The following is a 21872-nucleotide window of genomic DNA, read 5'->3' as shown; positions in this document are numbered from 1 at the left end:
AAATAAAAGATCCCAGAAATAACACATATGGAATCATGTAGTAACCAAAAAAGTGTTAAACAAATCAAAATATATTTTATATTTGAGATTCTTCCAATAGCCACCCTTTGCCTTGATGACAGCTTTGCACACTCTTGGCATATTCTCAACCAGCTTCATGTGGTAGTCACCTGGAATGAATTTCAATTAACAGGTGTGTCTTGTTAATTTGTGGAATTTATTTCCTTCTTAATGCGTTTGAGCCAATCAGTAGTGTTGTGACAAGGTAGGGGGGTATACAGAAGATAGCCCTATTTTGGTAAAAGACCAAGTCCATATTATGGCAAGAACATCTCAAATAAGCAAAGAGAAACGACAGTCCATCATTACTTTAAGACATGAAGGTCAGTCAATACGGAACATTTACAGAACTTTTAAAGTGTCTTCAAGTGCAGTCACAAAAACCATTAAGCACTATGATGAAACTGGCTCTCATGAGGACCGCTACAGGAAAGGAAGACCCCGAGTTACCTCTGCTGCAGAGGATAAATCCATTAGCATTACCAGCCTCAGAAATTGTAGCCCAAATAAATGCTTCACAGAGTTCAAGTTACAGACTATGGCCATTGAAATGCATTGGGATTAATGCCAATATGGTTGTAATATGAAAAGTATAACAGTATCAAAACGTTTTTTTCAAGCAATCTGAAGACAGTCATCCTGCACGTTTTAAAGTTGGTAGCTTTTACGGTTTTGCCAGTAGAAGTTCCAGCAGAAGGCGATTAATAAGAAGAATACATTTTGTTTTAATTTTAGTATGCTAGTTGTTCCTGATTTCAGCAAGCACCGCAAATATGGGCAGTATAAACCCAGGGGGATTATTATTTTTTAGTAGCCTACACTTCGACCACTGCTGTGGTGATTTACCGGAATGCACTGCAGTATTGTAGAAATCCTGGGGTGTTTATTTTTAGTATGTCATTTCGTACATCTGCGCTATGTAGCCTACCAGTCAATGTTCTATGAACTGCAGCTTTGGTTGCTATGGGAGGGAGTTTGGCATTGGGCCTTAGATCAGCTGACAGTTAGGGCAACAGACTCAATTTGTATGCTTGAAATGACTAGTTTCACTGTAGAGAATTTGCCTGCCAAGGGCATGATCTCATGACATTGATGGTGTGCAATGCACCAAGAATGGCCCCTATCCCCACACAAATTACATCGGACTCAGATTGCAAATATGTTGGTCAACTCTTCTGTGGTGGCAGGCTGTATTTGGTAGGGCTATATTTGATGTGGAAGCTTTAGACTATGATACTGATCTAAATCTGCAAGATTTGATAGGCTTGGCGTGGTGTAAATATAGTCTACACAGAAGTAAAATAGCAACTTTGTTTCAATATTTTGTTTCCTTACTTAGCAGTTCAATTCCACATCATGCTAAGTAAACTGCTGGGCCTGACACGAAGTACATTCACTTATGCCCCGCCCACCCTACTCTCTCACAAAACAAAACAATGAGCGAGAAAGGACCGTTCTTTTATACCTCAATTGAAACAACCACCACACCACATTACATATCCTATAGTGTGTTTTGACGTGTAGCACTGAATACCGTTCGATTGCAACTAGCCTCTTTCTTTGAAGATGGCGCGAAAGCATGCATTCTGTTTAGTCTTTGCATGTCGGATCTAAACCTGGAGAAATGTCGATGTTCGCCGGAATGAATAGCGTTTGAATAGCTCAGGTAAGGCATTTTACCATCTTTGTATCAGACAGAGCTCTATTCGGCAATCAACGATGCCATGGGTATTTCAAACAGAGGGTTATGATGAGAGGGACGCTTATATAGAGATCACAATGGGTTTCAACCTGTGCCATGGAAAAGGGGGCATGCAGAATGGTTAAAACATTGTCACTGGCTCTCATCCGAAATATAGCGTGAATTACAAAGTTGCCTACATCCTAACAACATGGTCATTACATAATGTGTGCCAACTATATCTACCCAAAAATATGGTTTCCAATCGAACTGAAAACGCCAGGAATATTTCTTTTATATTTTGTAACCGTACACAATCATAATTCCTGCAGTGAGCTGATCCCATTGCACACCTATTGATGAGTGTTGAGAGGATCAACACGAGCTGCCATGTGAAGGCTTTTCTTTTAATCAATATTGGTTCTCAAAGGTCAATGTGGCTACATCATACAGCACAAAGAATCATACACACATTGGACTATATTGACTAATCTTTTCATAATCGTACTATATTATGTTACGTTTCAGACATGTTAAAGAATACAAAAGTGTATAAACTACAATATGCAGATGGACTCACATCTTAATTAGTTCAGGGTCTATATGACCACAAATGACCATTGTGAAATGATTTGGGTTTAGGATTGTCAGGGTCTGGTGTGTGGCCAGGTGAGAGGCAGGGTGACGGAGCCTTGCAGCCCTGTCTGATAGCCCTTCTCATTTTCCATTTACATTTTAGTCATTTAGCAGACGCTCTTATCCAGAGCAATTAGGGTTAAGTGCCTTGCTCAAGGGCACATCGACAGATTTTTCACCTAGTCGGCTCGGGGATTAGAACCAGCAACCTTTCGGTTACTGGCACAACGCTTTTAACCACTAAGCTACCTGCCGCCCTTCTCCAGGATACCTGAACACCACCAGTCCCAGGGCACCTGGCCTGACTCTCTGGGTCAGTAGCTCCAGATACCAGCTGACAATAGACTAAAGACTGGCCCCAGACATGTCTGTTCAGCCACCTTTCACAGTCCTGACATGTTAATTACTGGAAACCTGTGAACACCTGGTTGGGGTATCACCTTGAGACCTATGACGTGTGTGTGTGTGTGTGTGTGTAAATCGACCCATAGCCCCTACCTCCTACCCCTGGATAGGTACACTCTAAAAAGTAAAGGTTCCTGGAGGATCCTTTAGGGGTTCTTCAAATTTAAACTGTGGGGGAACCCCTATAAGTTCTTTGAAGAACCCTTTAAAAGGACCCCTTTTGAATACCCCCCCTCACCTATATTATTATTATTATTATTATTATTATTGATAATAATAATAATACACATAACAATAACAACAATAACAACATATTTTAATTGTCAGTGTTTATTATGATTTTAATGGCAAAGCAGAATAAAAACATCTAAATATGAGGTACACTCCCAGCAGAGCCCCAATTCCAATGGGTATATCCTCTGACATGTTGATGTTCTCCGTATCCATAGCCAATAATGATTTTACAGTGCATGGTGATCGAACAGGTATCATTTTTACATTTTAGTCATTTTGCAGACGCTCTTATCCAGAGTGCATACATTTTATTCTCTCCATACTATCATGTTATATTCATCAGAGGGGTAGGGAGGGTGAAGTCTGTGAATCCAAAAAATAGTAATTATACAGATGTTTAACAAAACATGCACACAACAGTATTCATTCCTTGGTTTTTGTGGTAAATGTGAATGAAAAAAACTGTTTTGATAATGCTTTTCATACACATACCTTGTCCATAATGTAGAGGCCTATGGGATTTTCATTGAAGAGGTAAGGGAGGAGGATGGTACATGTGATCTACATAACATACCAATACCAATTGACATACCTTTGTATGCCTCCTCGTCTGTATACCTGCAGACACAGACACAAAAGTGAACAGTTCATTCATCTGCACCCAATACAGCTAGCCTTCAACATATTCTTATAGCCTACATATTCTTAGCTCTTTGTTGATTGATATCCATTGAATTGTGTCCATTTTCTGTTTTAGAAAGATTTGCACAAATATGAAAAGATAGATGGTATCATCATAAAACAATATCAATTTAGATCATACAAGGGACAAACCTTATCTTAAATTTAGGAGATCTTAAAATGTTTCGTTACGTGCCTGCACCTGCCGTCCTTTCAAATCCAAATATTTCAGTTGGGCAGTTAGGTTCCTGCAAGAACCCCCACCAACTAAGGAGGTTCCTCGATGAACCCCACCTCCTATGGGGTTCTTGGAAGAACCTTTAGGGGGCAATTGTCAGTGCCAAGAACCTTAAGATTCTTCAAAGAACTTTGAGGATCTTAGAAGAACCCTTGTTGAACCCCTAATTTTTAGAGTGTACAGCTGTCAATAAGATACTAGCTCCTCTTTGCTCTCTAATAATTTGTGAAATTGTCACCAAATTGCTTATTATTTTCCTATTCTCTCAGATCTACACAAGTGCGTATTGCCGTAGGGGCAATTTGGGATTTGGCGAGAAAATGACATGCAGGTAAAGAACACCTTGTCTCGCCATGTGGTGTATTACCTAAGTAATAAGGCCTGAGGAGGTGTGGTATATGGCCAATATACCACGCCTAAGGGCTGTTCTTAAGCACAATGCAATGCGGAGTTCCTGGATACAGCCCTTAGCCGCGGTATGTTGGCCATATACCACAAACCCCTGAGGTGCCATTTGCTATTATAAACTGGTTACCAATGTAATTAGAACAGTAAAAAATAAATGTTTTGTCATACCCATGGTATACGGTCTGATATACCACAGCTTTCAGCCAATCAGCATTCAGGGCTCGACCCATTCAGTTTAGAATGTTAAATAAACACCTTCACAGAAAGGTGTTGGAAAACAAACTTCCTGAGTTATGCGGCAAGAAACAGCATGATTTCATTTCTGGGGCTGTTTGAAAGCTCCATGGTTTCTTCCAGACAGTATAGGGCATTTCCATGTAAAAAGCCCAATGAGCACTAACGTGAAGTTCATAGGAGCACATCAAATTTGGTGTCAAATGAAAGCTAAGAGTCTATATTTTGAGAAATTAAGGCATATATACATTTTTAAACCAATCTCCGTCGAAAAGAATAGGAGTAAGGAAAGGCTTTGATTTCTAGTCAAACAGATAGAAAAGTGGTCTTAGAAAACATCTAGCAGAAAGTCTTATAAGATATTAGAAATGCATCAAAACACAATGATGTTGAAGTAAAGGCCCCTGCCAACTAATATCAACATTTATAATTAGTTTTGTAGAAATTATTTGCCTTCTGTAAGTTTAAGAAATATTGAAAAATCCCACAAGATATTTTCTAATTTCTCTCCCTCATGAGGAAGGTAGGATATTGAAAGTTCAAAGAAGTAACAAGTTAAGGTAGACCTATCAATTAGTTGTGGTGTTTTACTGATATCAATTGGGTTTATGATTTATTAAGTGATTCAAATACGTCATTCTGTTACCAAATCAGTAACGGACAGAATGACAAAAAAATCTGTAACAGAATGACTGCAACTGAATTGGCTGCAATGGTAATTCATAGTTGTCACAAACCACAGTTGGGTCACCTGCTACTGTCCTCCCTGCCACTGGCATATATTCAGCTAATAACTGGTTACTTTCTATTTCTGTCGCGTGGTGGTCAAAGCAAGAGTGTGAAAACAGTCTGGACAACCCCTCCCTCCCTCTATCTCTCTCTTCTCTCTCTCTCCAGTTAATGTCACCTCTCCCAGCTCTTACTGACACCTACCTATGAGACGATGTTTTGCTACTCTCTTTAATGCAAAACTGTAAACAAAACTGCTTAGTGAGTATGTAGGTTAGATAAAACTGGTCACACTTCCTCTTTCGAGATAGGTTTGCCTCAAAAAAGGCTGGATGGTAGAGTACTAAAACTAATAAGACTGCTGCCTTCATTCACTCCTGTATCATTTATATTACCACAGTCAATCCCTGCCTTTTTAAATTGAATCCGTAGAGAGACTTATGAGGCCCCCAGGATGTTTGTGAATGTCAATAAGTTGTCATTACAACACTAGAGCTGAGACAGCCAGCCAGCCTCTCTGTCTCAGGATGAGGTGGTTTGTGCTCTGGAGCCAATGAGAGCCAGAGAGTCCTGAGACTGGTATCTCTTTTGGGATAAGATAGCTTGAGGACTGGGTCACAGGAGGGTTACCTGATCACCACACATCCCCAAGAGCCCATATATGTGTGACTCACTTTTCTTTAATCTCCCATCAAACAAACACGGAACTTAGCTATCTCCTTCCTGATCTCAGATGTTATTGTGTACTTTTTTTATCCATGAATTGTGTGATGTCAGCGGAAATCAGGAAGTGGAGAGGATTTCCACTTCCCCCATAGTCAAATGAAAGTTTATGGGTACTTTGAAACCACATACAATTATTATCATACAGTGAAGAGCATGTGTTTGCTGTCTCCCCAGTCGTAGTATTATCGAGAGAGAAACACTGACAGATAAGTGAATCTCAAGCCAACACAAAACGCCTCTCCATTTGCAAATTATCTTGAAAATAACCGCTTGCCATTTTCACGGTTGAAACCCTGTTCAACCGTCATCTCCTCCAGCCATGTGGGGGTTGAGTCTCTATCCTCTACATGTGACGTGAGCTGAGATGTAGAGTAGATAAGCCTGGTGGTATAACGTGTACTGTAAATTCCCCTCCTGCCATGGTTGAATTAGAGAGCCTCTCTCAATGGTGATTTAGCCAGGAGCCAAAGCTACTTTACCTTCCTCCCACATCAAGCGCTTTTGTAAAGCACCACATCAAGAGGTAGATTTAAGCAATAAGGCCCGAAGGGTGTGGTATATGGCCAATATACCACGGCTAAGGGCTGTTCTTAGTCACGACGCAACTCGGAGTGCCTGGATACAGCCCTTAGCCATGGTATATTGGACATATACCACAAACCCCAGAGGTGCCTTATTGCTATCATAAACTGGTTACCAACTAAATTAGTGCAGTAAAAATAAATATTTAGTCACACCCGTTGGTATATTGGCTGATATACTACGGATGTCAGCCATTCAGGGCTCGAACCATCCAGTTTATACAGTTGAAGTCGGAAGTTTACATACACCTTAGCCAAATACATTTAAACTCAGTTTTTCACAATTCCTGACATTTAATCCTAGTAAAAATTCCCTGTCTTAGGTCAGTTAGGATCACCACTTTATTTTAAGAATGTGAAATGTCAGAATAATAGTAGAGAGAATTATTTATTTCAGCTTTTATTACTTTCATCACATTCCCAGTGGGTCAGAAGTTTACATACACTCAATTAGTATTTGGTAGCATTGCCTTTAAATTGTTTAACTTGGGTCAAACGTTTTGGGTAGCCTTCCACAATTTTCCCACAATAAGTTGGGTGAATTTTGTCCCATTCCTCCTGACAGAGCTGGTGTAACTGAGTCAGGTTTGTAGGCCTCCTTGCTCGCACACGCTTTTTCAGTTCTGCCCACAAATGTAGGATAGGATTGAGGTCAGGGCTTTGTGATGGCCACTCCAATACTTTGACTTTGTTGTCCTTAAGCCATTTTGCCACAACTTTGGAAGTATGCTTGGGGTCATTGTCCATTTGGTAGACCCATTTGCGACCAAGCTTTAACTTCCTGACTGATGTCTTGAGATCATGCTTCAATATATACACATAATTGTCCTTCCTCATGATGCTATCTATTTTGTGAAGTGCACTAGTCCCTCCTGCAGCAATGCACCCCCATAGCATGATGCTGCCACCCCCGTGCTTCACGGTTGGGATGGTGTTCTTCGGCTTGCAAGCTTCCCCCTTTTTCCTCCAAACATAACGATGGTCATTATGGCCAAACAGTTCTATTTTTGTTTCATCAGACCAGAGGACATTTCTCCAAAAAGTAAAATCTTTGTCCCCATGTGCAGTTGCAAACCGTAGTCTGGCTTTTTTATGGTGGTTTTGGAGCAGTGGCTTCTTCCTTGCTGAGCGGCCTTTCAGGTTATGTCGATATAGGACGCGTTTTACTGTGGATATAGATACTTTTGTACCTATTTCCTCCAGCATCTTCACAAGGTCCTTTGCTGTTGTTCTGGGATTGATTTGCACTTTTTGCACCAAAGTACATTCATCTCTAGGAGACAGGCCGCGTCTCCTTCCTGAGCGGTATGACAGCTGCGTTGTCCCATGGTGTTTATACTTGCGGACTATTGTTTGTAAAGATGAACATGGTACCTTCAGGCGTTTGGAAATTGCTCCCATGGATGAACCAGACTTGTGGAGGTCTACCATTTCTTTTCTGAGGACTTGGCTGATTTCTTTTGATTTTCCCATGATATCAAGCAAAGAGGCACTGAGTTTGAAGGTAGGCCTTGAAATACATCCACAGGTACACCTCCAATTGACTCAAATGATGTCAATTAGCCTATCAGAAGCTTCTAAAGCCATGACATCCTTTTCTGGAATTTTAAAGGCACAGTCAATTTAGTGTATGTAAACTTCTGACCCACTGGAATTGTGATACAGTGAATTTTAAGTGAAATAATCTGTCTGTAAACAATTGTTGGAAAAACAAGTTTTAATGTCTCCAACCTAAGTGTTTGTAAACTTCCGACTTCAACTGTAATTATGGATATACAGTATGCATTATGTGCCATGGCAATGCAGGAGTGCTTTCTAAACAGGCTAGCACCACATGAGAGAAGAGGATAACAGAATAGATGGAGCTTAGCGAGGCGTGTCATTGAAGATGGATGGAGGCATTTTGTCAGCTGAAACAAGACAGGGGGGATATCATCTCTCCATGGAGAGACCTGCTGCTGGCTCTCTGGAATGACTTCCACAGACTGTGTGTGTTTGAGAGAGAGTGTGTGTGTGTGTCTCACTGTGTGCCAGTGTGAGTTTGCATGAGTGTGCGTGGGCGCTGCCAGAGAGACCAGGGGCCATGTGCCAAACCCCGGCTGTGGCCCATTGTGAGACCAGCTGGTGTGTGAAGAGGGCCAGCGGTCAGTTCGGTTCCCAACCAGACTGGAGCTGAAGATGTCTATCTTTTCTACCTCAGAACATAATACCTGCTCTGTCTTTGATTGGATATAAGGCAGGAACCAGGCCCTATCTCTATATTTTTCCTCTTTCTATCTCTCTATTCTGCTATCTCCCCCTCTCTCAAATGTGGTTTTATGAATCATTTCAGTTATCTCTTATCAGAGGCACAGAGGAAACATCCTCAGCTGTTGTTTGGCTTCCCTTGTCTATCTCAGACATGCTGTTCCTGTTTTCGTCTACACCTTGAAATTACCGTCAGGATCTAGATGGATTGTTTTTATGTGGAGAGGATCTGGGTATAAGTGTATCTGTAGGGAGAGGATCGGGCTGTGTTCGTATGTGTTGACTTAGCTAATGTGTGCTTGATGTAGCGTTGTGTTATTGTTGTTACAGCACTGTGTTCAGGGTGTTGCTACAGCACTGCATCCAGGCAGGCAAATGCGTCCAGACGCTCATGCTCGCCCAGTTCAATTTGTGAGTAGCTGGTTGGAGAGAAAGCAGAGGGCCAATTGTGTTCTTCCTGGGGCAAGATTGTCTCTTTCTGATTGGAGACAGATGTGTGACCTCTGACCTCTGTGTCCACTGTTCCCTGGGCACCGATGACGTGGATGTCGATTAAGGCAGCCCCCGCACCTCTCTGATTCAGAGGGGTTGGGTTAAATGCGGAAGACACATTTCAGTTGAATGCATTCAGTTGTACAACTGACTAGATATCCCCTTTACCTTCCCTTTCCCTTATTAGGGGGGATTTAGTGGTGCAAGGATCAATTTAGGCCAGCCAGCTTTTCACAAGGCTTTGTAGTGGGGTATATATAGTCAGTGTCAGTGGAGTTGTCAGTGCAGAGTTCATTCATGGTGTTTTTGCTAAAAACAAGGATTGGGAAGCCCCACTTTTTTTTTTTATTCTCCCATGCCACACTAAATCCACTCAAATCCTGCTTTTGAAATGGAGGGCTAGCTTTAGTAGCCTAGTTTAAGCACAATTGAATTGAACAAAGAAGAGACTTAGGCCCACATCTCTCTTCAGAATACTGCCAGTGGGTTACCCAGTGGAATTTCAATTCATCACCTTTATTTCCCCCCTTTCAGTAGTGTTTCCCTTTTCCTTTCTGTGCGCAAGGGACAGTGTCTCTACAGGCAGGCATGGAGTCAGAGTCCTGATGCAGATAGAGATTATTATTTCAGTTTAACCTTCTGTGTCATTCACACCAGCTCCTCTGCACCGGCTCACTGAAGGAGATGGAAATAACCTTTGAAGATGTACTTTGTGTGGGTAAAGTCCTGAGAGAGAGGCTGAGACTTTGGTGGTTCCCTGCCTGGCCCTGCCCTGCTCTGAGCTCCTCTGCGAGGAGGAATCAGCCCTCTGACTCTTGCTGAAGCATGTTTTCACCTCCGGTGTTCAAACCACCTAAACTCATAATTAAGACACTGGGTTCTGGCAACACTTAACCTACTCTGCATGTTTGACCCCACATCTACTCTTAACTTAGACCCGCATCTCTGTTTCTTTCTCTCTCTGTCTCTGTCTATCTGTCTTAGCTTAATACTCAGCTGTGATGGCTCAGTCTCTGCTACTACTGTTCGAAACATCAAGGCTCTCCATTTAGTCTAAAAAAAGACTCCAGGGTCCAATTCCACTGCAATTTGGAGAAATGTCAACAATTAGCGAGTGCTGTTGTAAGAGCTACAGTTAGCATTCTGCTGCTGCGTGCCACAGCCTGTGTTTGCAATTACCTGCTATTATAATGACTGCTACTGTTCTTGTTCATTTGGTCATCCAATATGTTCCCCCCCATTGGGAAAACTAATGGACAGGGTGGTAAGAATTGGCTGCAGCTGCAAAAGAACATGGCACAGTGGTGAAGGAGAAGAACATATTCCAATATTTTCTGTTGACAACATGTTTTCCCTGAGTGGAAAAATGGCACAACAATTACGTTTTGCTCAAAAATATCCTTAAACAATGCACGTCACGTTACCTCAGGTTTCTCTTCACAAACAGGTCCCACTGTGAATGATGATTAAGCTTTTTCTACCATGTGAAAAACAGTCTGTCTGCTCTGTTTTTACTGTGGTACGTGGGAGAGGTACAGCACAGCTCCCCAACCCATCCTCTGCCCCTACCCATAGAGAATGTAAACAGACATGTCCTAACCTAACCAACTCAGGGCCACACTGCTGTCAAAACTACAGTCAACTTCTACAGGATCAAAGAGTGAATACAGTATGAGGTTAGATGGAAGGACAGATTGAATGATAATTCTCATTTTCCCTATTGCTTGGTACAGCAGGAATCAGCATCTTCTATTTTAAATAGAAAGTTCTGACAAGGGCAGGATACATCCGAGAGGGAGGAAGGCTTTCAAGTCTCAAAGGGAAAGGCAGTCCAGTTCCGTTAGAACTTCAAAGTGGGGAGAGAAGGGCAGGAAGGAAGTATTTTCAACAAGAGAGGATGTGTCCATCCTGGTCTTTGTAGTGTTTCTTATGTCTCTCTGTCCGCGACCCCGCGGAAATCTAATTGGCATAATGCGGAAATCTAATTGGTATAATACAAAAATCCCAATCAAAATCTGTCTGTTTAAGCTAGAGATATGTGTTTTTGCATGGGCTGCATCTCAATCCACCGCATCCACTAATGTCGGCCTTCCGCATCTGCGGTGGAAGGTGGCAGAGCTACAGCTGTGTTTGTTAGACCAGGAGACCTCTCTTCTCACGAAAACTTCTGTAGTGTCCGAACAGTTTGGGCTACACACTACGCCAACAAGCCTCACAAAACTCCTCTGAAGGTAGCCCAGCACCAGTTAAAACATTTTTATGGAAGTCCAAATGGAAGTACTTTAGTGCCAATAAAAGGGGTTAAATATGGGTACATAAAAAAATATATATATAAATCATGATCTTTCTTATATTTCTCAGATATAGGACAGACACTTCAAAACATACTTCCTTTTGATTACTTTTTTGACTATCTGTTTTGCCATGTATGAATCTGTTATTCAATGCATGTCTATGGGCTAATAGCGTTAAGGGAAAATTCAATGTTTCATCAAATATATACAGTATATTTTTTTTTTGGGGGGATACTTACAGGGGTCCTACAATTCTAAATCAGATAGCTAAATGTTCCTTTGTATGACCTTCTTAAAACAATTCCATATGTTAGCTTAGTAGAAACCCACCCCCGGGCCCTTAGACCTTAGGGGGTTAAGCTATTGTAGTGCTTACACTTACGGATACATTGTATTGTATGAAATGGTGCTGTACTACTGAAGTTGATCATCCACTTTATTGTATGAAAATGTGCTATACTAATAAAGTTTTATAATCTCTTTAGGCCTCATCCTGAGCACTGTCAGGTCAGCCTCTAGGGGTCGCTGACGGGACCGGACCCCAGCTGCACCCACCATGACTCCCAGGTCCTCCACCATGACCCCGACCATAAAGCAGTGGAGACAGCTGGTCCTGGTTGCGATGCTGGCCTGGCTCCTCATCTTCCTGGCCCTGCTCTCCTACTTCCTGGAACCCCAGGCCGTGGAGCCCCGCTCGCCCTCCTCGCTCACCCACACCGAGACCCGCCGTCTGGCCTCCATCCAGGGTAGTCCGTGGGGCATCAGGGCTTCTCCTCTCGAGGTGTCATCCTCCTCTTCCCCCACCAACAAGGACCCCAGGAGGATGTACAGGGCTGAGCAGCGGGGCAGAGACCACTACTACTACTCCCAGTCCAAGACAGTGGTCCAGCGGCTGCGGAGGGGCAATGCCTCAGCGGGGATGCTCTCTCCATACCTGCAGAATGCCATGAGGGAATACCTGAATCTCAACAGGTACCACGTGGTCTACAGGGGGCTGCGCAGGGGTAGGCAGAGCGGGATAGAGGTTCTCTGTGAACTGAACAAGCAGGCCAGGTTGAGGACACTGGACGGGACAGAGCAACCCTTTTCTGGGCTGGGCTGGGACAGGCTAGTGCCCCCACGACCTCTGGAGCAGCTTTGGGGCCAGGGGTCAAAGTTCAAGTCGTGTGCGGTGGTCACCTCGGCCGGGGCTATCCTCAACTCTTCCCTAGGGAGAGAAATTGGTGAGTGCTGAGTCATTTTTCTAAACATCAGCAGTATTTATAACGTAACTGTTAGCTCTAATGTAAATAAAGACAATGCTGTCAGGTTCTAAGTACTGGTACAAATCCAGACGGAAGTAAAGCTCAAACTAGATTTATTACACCCAGCAGGAAGTTGCAGCTGCATAAACCAACATACAAGTCAAACAATCACATATTTATACCTTCCAGCTAGGCAGAGTAATTTTCTTATTTGTCTAAGATAAACAGATTCTCTGTAACCCAGAACATTTGTGGGCGGGGAGGTGTGTGTGTGTGAAAAGGCTCTCTTCTCTTCAACTGTTGTCTTCACGTCAACCTCGATGTTGAGTTCCACATCCCTCCCGACCCTAGTTTCACAGAGACTAGCCTAGCTTATCAGGAACTGAGGCTCGACTGTTGCCCTTTACCTACTTCCTTAGAAATATTAACAGGAAAGACAGACACTTTCTGGACATCACTGCAATAACACACAAGCTCCAACGTCCTAACCAATAACAAGTTAGCACTACTAATCAGGCTGATTATACAGGTATACAAGTTATTACTACTAATTGGCTGATTATGCAATTAAAACATGCTCAAGTCCGACTAGTCTTCATCACTCAGTGAATGCATTGCCTTTGTAGGTATGATTTACCCTTAGAATTGAACTCTACCCTTACAGTGCATAAGAGCTCTGTTGCTGGAAGTTCCTCACACAAACCTATAGAAATCGCTCCGCATTCAGTGCATGTGAATGCGAACGCTGGCTTACTCTATGGGCTCTTTAGACCACTCTACTTTGTATTCATTCAGTAGCCTTTCATGTTGATAGCATCAGATTGGCTTGTCACTCCCCATGGATCTGTTCATTTGATGTGATGAGTATCCTGCATGTCCTTGAAATGAGGAGGAAGAGCCATGACTGTAATGTAGACACCTTTATAAATGAGACTTCAGCCCATAAGATAAGACCTCCAAAGAAAAGGGTTTACTGCTCTCTAGTGTTGGAGTTTTGCTAGTGACTCATAAGCATCATGATAAGGATAATATTATAGTTTACCAGAGCCTAGACTACACTGAACAAAAATATAAATACAACATGCAACAATTTCAAAGATTTTACTGAGTTACAGTTCATATAAGGAAATCGGTGAATTGAAATAAATTAATTAGGCCCTAATCTATGGATTTCACATGACTGGGAATACAGATATGCATCTGTTGCTCACAGATACCTTTAAAAAAAGGTAGGGGCATGGATCAGAAAACCAGTCAGTATCTGGTGTGACCACCATTTGCCTCATGCAGCGCGACACACATCCTTCGCATAGAGTTGATCAGGCTGTTGATTGTGGCCTGTGGAATGTTGTCCCACTCCTCTTCAATGGCTGTGCGAAGTTGCTGGATGTTGGCAGGAACTGGAACACGCTGTCGTACATGTTGATCCAGAGCATACCAAACATGCTCAATGAGGGACATATCTGGTGAGTATGCAGGCCATGGAAGAACTGGGACGTTTTCAGCTTTCAGGAATTGTGTACAGATCCTTGCGACATGAGGCCGTGCATTATCATGCTGAAACATGAGGTGATGGCGGCGGATGAATGGCACGACAATGGGCCTCAGGATCTCATCACGGTATTTCTGTGCATTCAAATTGCCATTGATAAAATGCAATTGTGTTCGTTGTCTGTAGCTTATGCCTGCCCATACCATAACCCCACAGCCACCATGGGGCACTCTGTTCACAACGTTGACATCAGCAAACCGCTCGCCCACACGACGCCATCTGCCTGGTACAGATGAAACCGGGATTCATCCATGAAGAGCACACTTCTCCAGCGTGCAGGTGGCCATCGAAGGTGAGCATTTGCCCACTGAAGTCTGTTACGACGCCGAACTGCAGTCAGGTCAAGACCCTGGTGAGGATGACGAGCACGCAGATGAGCTTCCCTGAGACGGTTTCTCAGATGATCCCGCAGGTGAAGAAGCCGGATGTGGTGGTCCTGGACTGGCGTGGTTACACGTGGTCTGCGATTGTGAGGCCGGTTGGACGTACTGCCAAATTCTCTAAAACGACGTTGGAGGCGGCTTATTGTATAGAAATGAACATTAAATTCTCTGGCAACAGCTCTGGTGGACATTCCTGCAGTCAGCATGCCAATTGCACGCTCCCTCAAAACTTGAAATATTTCTGGCACTGTGTTGTGTGATAAAACTGCACATTTTAGAGTGGCCTGCTATTGTCCCCAGCACAAGGTACAGGGATGTAAACAAATTTGTGCACAACATTTTAGAAATAAGCTTTTTTGTGTGTATGGAACATTTCGGGGATCTTTTATTTCAGCTCATGAAACATGGGACCAACACTTTACATGTTGCGTTAATATATATATATATATATATATATATATATAAATTATCTTATTTTTTTAAGAGTACAGATTATTGTATGGGACAATATACAAACATTTTTGAGAAAGATAATTAATACCAATACAATTTATTGAGAAAATGTATTTATCTTTTCATTTTGATAAGAGATGAAAATGCAATGAAATGAAGGTTATTTGTTGATATAAAAATCAAAATGTACCAATTTTAAGGTTGTGTCATTAGATTTGGGGTGGAGTCGCAATAAATTATTGGGGGAAAATGTGGTCCCCAGAAATTCTGGCTGAAGAAGTTTAAATACCACAGCACTAGAGGGTGCCATTCACTAACAACATTACTTATGCTTGTAGATAAACCATGCAATTTCATGGTACTGTTGGGGTGATGCATACAGCTTATGTCCATACCCTGTACTCAGATTCCCATGAGGCTGTGCTTCGCTTCAACGCTGCTCCTACAGAGGGCTATGAGAATGACGTGGGCAACAAGACCACCATCCGCATCATCAACTCTCAGGTGAGTGCCCCTCCTCCTCCTGTGACTTTTCTTTAATACTCAGGACCTCCTATTGATTGACAGTGGATTCACTGACACTCTGCCCTATGAAAATGATTGAGTTGCTCTAGAGCTGAGTCAAACCTCTAGTCAGATCACCAGTGGTGATTTTAGCATGTAAATCTTAGTGTGGAAAACCCCCCCCAAATTGGGGGATGCATGCCAGTAAAGCCACTACACAACACAACACTAAACAATACATGAACTGCACTATAACGGTGACAAACGGTGCCCACAAACTGTTAGGGCCTACATAAAGCTGTCCCTACTGCAGAGTCCCAACAGCAGTCCCAACACCTTACCACTACTACGCCTGGCTATCAGCGGAGCCTTGTCTGGCAGCGAAACAGTTCATTCAGCCTCATTTACTGCCTTTAAAAAAAACATAGATGATATGGCTGACTTGCTTAAACAAATGTGGTTTTTACTGACAATTGAGATTTACAAACTATGACATAAGGGGCAATCCGTAATTTTGATTAAGACATTAATGAGCGAGCTAGGACGAACGTAGTCAATATAACTATTTGTTCAGCACTTTTGAAATGTACAGCGACAGAATTCAGAACATGGGCCGTTCTTACAGTGTTCTCTCTGTACACCAAGTCAGAACCATAGGATAAATAAAGGGGGCATATAAGCAGACAATGAAAGCTCTTAGAATATTCGATGATTACATTTCTCTAAAACAGGTTATAGGCTACATGTGCACCACCAAGTCAGAACAGTAGGCGAAATTAAGAGGGGAAAATATACCAAATTATTAGGGTGAGGCACAGGGCTACTAACAGCTTCCTACACAACATACTTAGTATTACTTTCTTAGCTACAGTATACATATCTCCCTGGCATATTACATCATTTATGCAGCAGCATACAATACATTTTTGGATTCACCTTGTTGTGCTGTGCTCACTTGAACAGGAAGGTGGCGTGGCGGTCCTTCGTGGGCAAATTTTGTCATCAAACTTTGTCATCAAAGTCTGGCATTCTCTGGATTTATGGCGCTTTCAAGACAACTGGGAACTAGAAAAAAAACAAGGTTGAATCATGATGACGTCAGTGATCTTCAGGTCGTAGCTCTAGAAACAGGCCCGAGTTCCCGACTTACAATTCCGAGTTGGATGACCGTTCAAAACGTATTTTCCCAGTCGGAGCTCGTTTTTTCCTGAGTTCCCAGTTGTCTTGAACTCACTGAAGTCAGATTTTCCAGTTCTGAGTTAACAGTTGTTTTGAGCGCGGCAGAAATCATGCTGGATTGACAGCATGGCCAATGTTGAATGTTTATCATTTTAAGCTTGGAAAAGAGAACCTTAAACCGAGAATTGGGACCACACACCCACTCCACTGAATAGCAGGCTAGTGATTGCTTTGCAGTGCTTGCAGTTAGCCACTGATCCCTTCCAAACCACTGATTGTTGAATTTGCGATTTCCAACTTGTTGTGTAATGTTTATGTCCAATGGCCGATGAGCACCGATACGTTTTATCTATTATTTCTCTTCATTATAGCGTCTGCTAAATGACTAAAATGTAATGTAAATGTAATTATTTCTCTTCATATGACAAGTATTAAAAAGGATTTGCCAGTAGATTGTCGACTTGATTCATGATGATGACGGCTAGCTAAGATTTTGAAAGTATGATGTTGACATGATCAGTCCAATCAAAGCTACTGTAGATATAATGTGATTTGACATCATTTTATCTGTGGCCAATGACCTTGAGCCTTCTTGGATGGGCACTTCTAATGTAACTCTATGGTAGTACCCAAGGGGCTTGAATTTTCGAGCTCTACCCTTAGATTTGGCAGTGACGTAGTGTCCCCATGAGTGACAGAACACTGAGCCAATCACGGCGCAACTAGAGAACACTACCAACCCCTACGCTCCATATTTTCCGCTGGCTGCCCCACCACCACAGAAAGCACTGAGTTAGGCTGAAACACCTGCATTTTGGAGCTGCCTTACTCAAGAAAGCAAAAAAGAGACCATGTTTGTATGGAGGCTTTATTAACTCAATGATTCTATTTTTATTTTTGACATTGTTTGCAAACTGATATGTGACACGTATTAATACCAAAATTACATGCAAAACAGGCAACCCCCCAAAAAATGTGGGGCTCAAAACAGGGGCTCTGCCCCACCTGCCGTGAATGACGGCTATAATTATGATCAGTCTATAATTTTAATGGTAGGTTTATTTGAACAGTGAGAGACAGAATAACAAAAAAAAAAATCCAGAAAGACGCATGTCAAAAATGTTATAAATTGATTTGCATTTTAATGAGGGAAATAAGTATTTGACCCCTCTGCAAAACATTACTTAGTACTTGGTGGCAAAACCCTTGTTGGCAATCACAGAGGTCAGACGTTTCTTGTAGTTGGCCACCAGGTTTGCACACATCTCAGGAGGGATTTTGTCCGACTCCTCTTTGCAGATCTTCTCCAAGTCATTAAGGTTTCGAGGCTGACGTTTGGCAACTCGAACGTTCAGCTCCCTCCACAGATTTTCTATGGGATTAAGGTCTGGAGACTGGCTAGGCCACTCCAGGACCTTAATGTGCTTCTTCTTGAGCCACTCCTTTGTTGCCTTGGCCGTGTGTTTTGGGTCATTGTCATGCTGGAATACCCATCCACGACCCATTTTCAATGCCCTGGCTGAGGGAAGGAGGTTCTCACCCAAGATTTGACGGCACATGGCCCCGTCCATCGTCCCTTTGATGCGGTGAAGTTGTCCCCTTAGCAGAAAAACACCCCCAAAGCATAATGTTTCCACGTGTTTGACGGTGGGGATGGTGTTCTTGGGGTCATAGGCAGCATTCCTCCTCCTCCAAACATGGCCAGTTGAGTTGATGGCAAAGAGCTCTGAATCATTCAGATGTTCATTGGCAAACTTCAGACGGCCCTGTATATGTGCTTTCTTGAGCAGGGGGACCTTGCGGGCGCTGCAGGATTTCAGTCCTTCACGGCGTAGTGTGTTACCAACTGTTTTCTTGGTGACTATGGTCCCAGCTGCCTTGAGATCATTGACAAGATCCTCCCATGTAGTTCTGGGCTGATTCCTCACCGTTCTCATGATCATTGCAACTCCACGAGGTGAGATCTTGCATGGAGCCCCAGGCCGAGGGAGATTGACAGTTCTTTTGTGTTTCTTCCATTTGCGAATAATCGCACCAACTGTTGTCACCTTCTCACCAAGCTGCTTGGCGATGGTCTTGTAGCCAATTCCAGCCTTGTGTAGGTCTACAATCTTGTCCCTGACATCCTTGGAGAGCTCTTTGGTCTTGGCCATGGTGGAGAGTTTGGAATCTGATTGATTGATTGATTGATTGCTTTTTTGACATGCGTTTTTCTTGATTTATTTGTTGTTATTCTGTCTCTCACTGATCAAATAAACCTACCATTAAAATTATAGACTGATCATGGGCAAACGTACAAAATCAGCAGGGGATCAAATACTTTTTTCCTTCACTGTGTCAGTACAGCTATCAGTCATTTGTCTCCCTGCAGATCCTGGCCCAGCCCAGGCATCGCTTCAACACAAGCTCCTTGTATAAGGGTATGACACTGGTGGCCTGGGATCCTGCACCGTACTCTGTGGACCTGCCCAGGGTAGGTCTCTCTGCTCTCTCTCACTGTCAGTCACGCGCTGTAGTGTGTGTGTTTGTGTATGTATCATTTAATGACTTTTCTCCTGGTTCATTTTAGGGAAAATGTGGTGCAGAGTGAGCCAGCAAACATTGCCTGCCATTGTGTCCTTAATCAAAGCACTTAACACCCTACAATTGCTCCAGGAGCACTGCACTGCAGCTAACCCATTGCTTCCAGCCCTTCGGGTGGTGTGTGTGTGTGTGTGTGTGTGTGTATATGTGTGTCTCTAAATGTCTTCTAAATGGACAATAAAGTGCCTCATATTTGATCAAAATCATCTTATAATTCAGAAAATGTCAGTGTGTTTAGCTTCAGGTATCTGGTGTGGAGCTTACACAGACCCCTTCCTGAGATCCTGTCTATGGTTGCAGTGTTGTTTACATTTAGTAGAGGCTTTTATCCAGTGCAACTAACAGTCAGTTAACCGACTGTGTGAATACGCTGAATGGTGACAGTACTTCAGCCTTTGAATAATGTGGGTCACGTGTGAATCTCCAGATGCTAGGAAACATGATGACCAACTGGGTGGTAATGAGGAAGAGCTGATAGATACAGACAGATCTTCTGCCGTTTTCCACTGACTTTAGACTTACTCAGTCCTGGTGAGGTGGGGAAAATGGTTTATAGTTTATTAGTGTTCATCAACAGGCTATAACCTCTGGAGATGCTCCATCTTGTTTTCAAAGGGGGAAAGTAGTTGGTTTAAAGTAGTTTGACAAATTGCTGTTATGTTGTCCACAATTGTGGCCTTGAAGTGTGAAAGGGAATTCTGCCCGAGTTCTTTGTTAAGACACTGGTAGCATTTCAACAAGGCCATCTTCCAATCTTCCGTTCTCAGTGTATGCGAGACACGATTTGTTTGTCTTGTCAGTTGAAAGAGCTTGCCTAACAATGGTCCTAAAATCAATCACAAAAAAAAAAACATGAATTCAACTTTTCTTTAGAATACACTAATTTAGGCCTTGTCAGTTCGTTAGAATTTCCACATCTTTTGTCACACAGTTCAGTAGGCAAACTGAAATGTCATTAATAGAGCAGACACAATTCCTTATTTTACATGCAGACAGGCATGTTTGTTCTACATGAAATATTTGTATCTGAATGTTCCACAACGTTGTGCCCTGCTGAACATACCCCTGTACAGTATATATGGAGCACAATGTAATAATGTGTTTTACATTACCTCTGCTGTCTGTCATGCGTCCAATTCCCACTGTTCCATTGGCTGAACACACAATGGCATGGCATTAGTTAAAATACAGATTGGACACACACACAAACACACGGCCAATGATTAAGTGCTGCATGTTAATGAAGTTATTATAATGGCATCCACTTTGGAAATAAATGGCATTGTTTGTGTGTGTGCGCATGTACAGTATGTGTGCGTGTGTGTTTTTGTTTGTGTGTGCACGTGCATGCGTGTGTGTTTGTGTGTGTGTGTGCTCGCAGTAGTGCGTATGTGCTTTTATATAGCCTACTTTACTACATGCACCCAATTTGTATGGATGGCTGAACATATTCATTGGGACTTTACCAAGAAATTTGCTCCAGATCCAGAATACATTTTTAACGAATCACTGTTCTGAATGTAATGCTTAAAAGGCATCATTTACTCAATTTTACCCAACGTTATCATGACTGTTTTGAAGAACCAAAGACTTAACAACACAGTATCTGTCACCTAGCAGCTTAACATTACTGGGTGTCAGATCAAAGGCTGATATGTTCACTCTGCAGTCAAAGAATCACCACGTTTATTGAGCAGATTACACCTCTGTCAAACTCTGGCACCATATTCCCTATATAGTGCACTATTTACTGTAGGGAATAGGGTGCCATGTGGGATGCAAAATAAGATCAACTTCTAGAATATAGAGTTAATTAAAGCATATCTGCTGTAGTCATTCATCAATACCACCATTATACCTGCAATGGAAATGGGGGAATGAGTTGGTGTAACAAACTTTGACTTTAAAAGGTTGTGCTGCAAGGTCTCTCATCAGATTTTCAAGGGAAATATCCATGCCTGACTTTGCTCGCTGAATCATGGATTTAACTGACTCTTGTGTAAGCAGTGGTGTATGAAAGGAACATGTATTTATACAACATTTTAGCTTGGGGCGTTGGGACTCCTGTGGCGCTGTAGGACTCCTGTGATGTTGTGAGTCAGTCAGTATGGTGGTGAAGGATTCAAGCAAACCTGCATCACAATATTGGCGCAATAGCTGTAGCATTTTAACATACATTCTTTCCCATAGTCAAATAAAACTCATTTTAGGTACTCTAGAAATACAGTAGCAGGTAGACTGCTCCGTAGCAGGCTGACCCTGTTGTGCTACAGGAGTAGTTTGATTAAACAAAGACACTGTGTCAACACTGCAGTGGCAGCAGTGAGT

The 21872-nt window shown here is 42.5% G+C and overlaps 1 protein-coding gene across 2 annotated transcripts in view; it reads left to right on the top strand.

Moving 5' to 3' along the window:
* Positions 1-1471: 1471 nt before the first annotated feature.
* The window catches only part of LOC121537658 (beta-galactoside alpha-2,6-sialyltransferase 2), a 26088-nt gene continuing 5687 nt past the window's right edge, over positions 1472-21872 (top strand). Inside the window, exons 1-4 of one of the 2 annotated variants that reach the window (XM_041845236.1) lie at positions 1472-1726; positions 12132-12869; positions 15685-15782; positions 19333-19434. In XM_041845236.1, the coding sequence (XP_041701170.1) occupies positions 12203-12869; positions 15685-15782; positions 19333-19434 (867 nt within the window). In that variant the 5' untranslated portion in view covers positions 1472-1726; positions 12132-12202. Of the gene's footprint in view, positions 1727-4199; positions 4267-12131; positions 12870-15684; positions 15783-19332; positions 19435-21872 lie in introns of those variants that run through there. The other variant, XM_041845237.1, reaches the window with a different exon arrangement.

The sequence above is a fragment of the Coregonus clupeaformis genome, chromosome 24 (assembly GCF_020615455.1).
Source record: "Coregonus clupeaformis isolate EN_2021a chromosome 24, ASM2061545v1, whole genome shotgun sequence".
In the NCBI taxonomy this organism is placed as follows: domain Eukaryota; kingdom Metazoa; phylum Chordata; class Actinopteri; order Salmoniformes; family Salmonidae; genus Coregonus; species Coregonus clupeaformis.
This window is presented reverse-complemented; position numbering and strand designations above follow the sequence as displayed.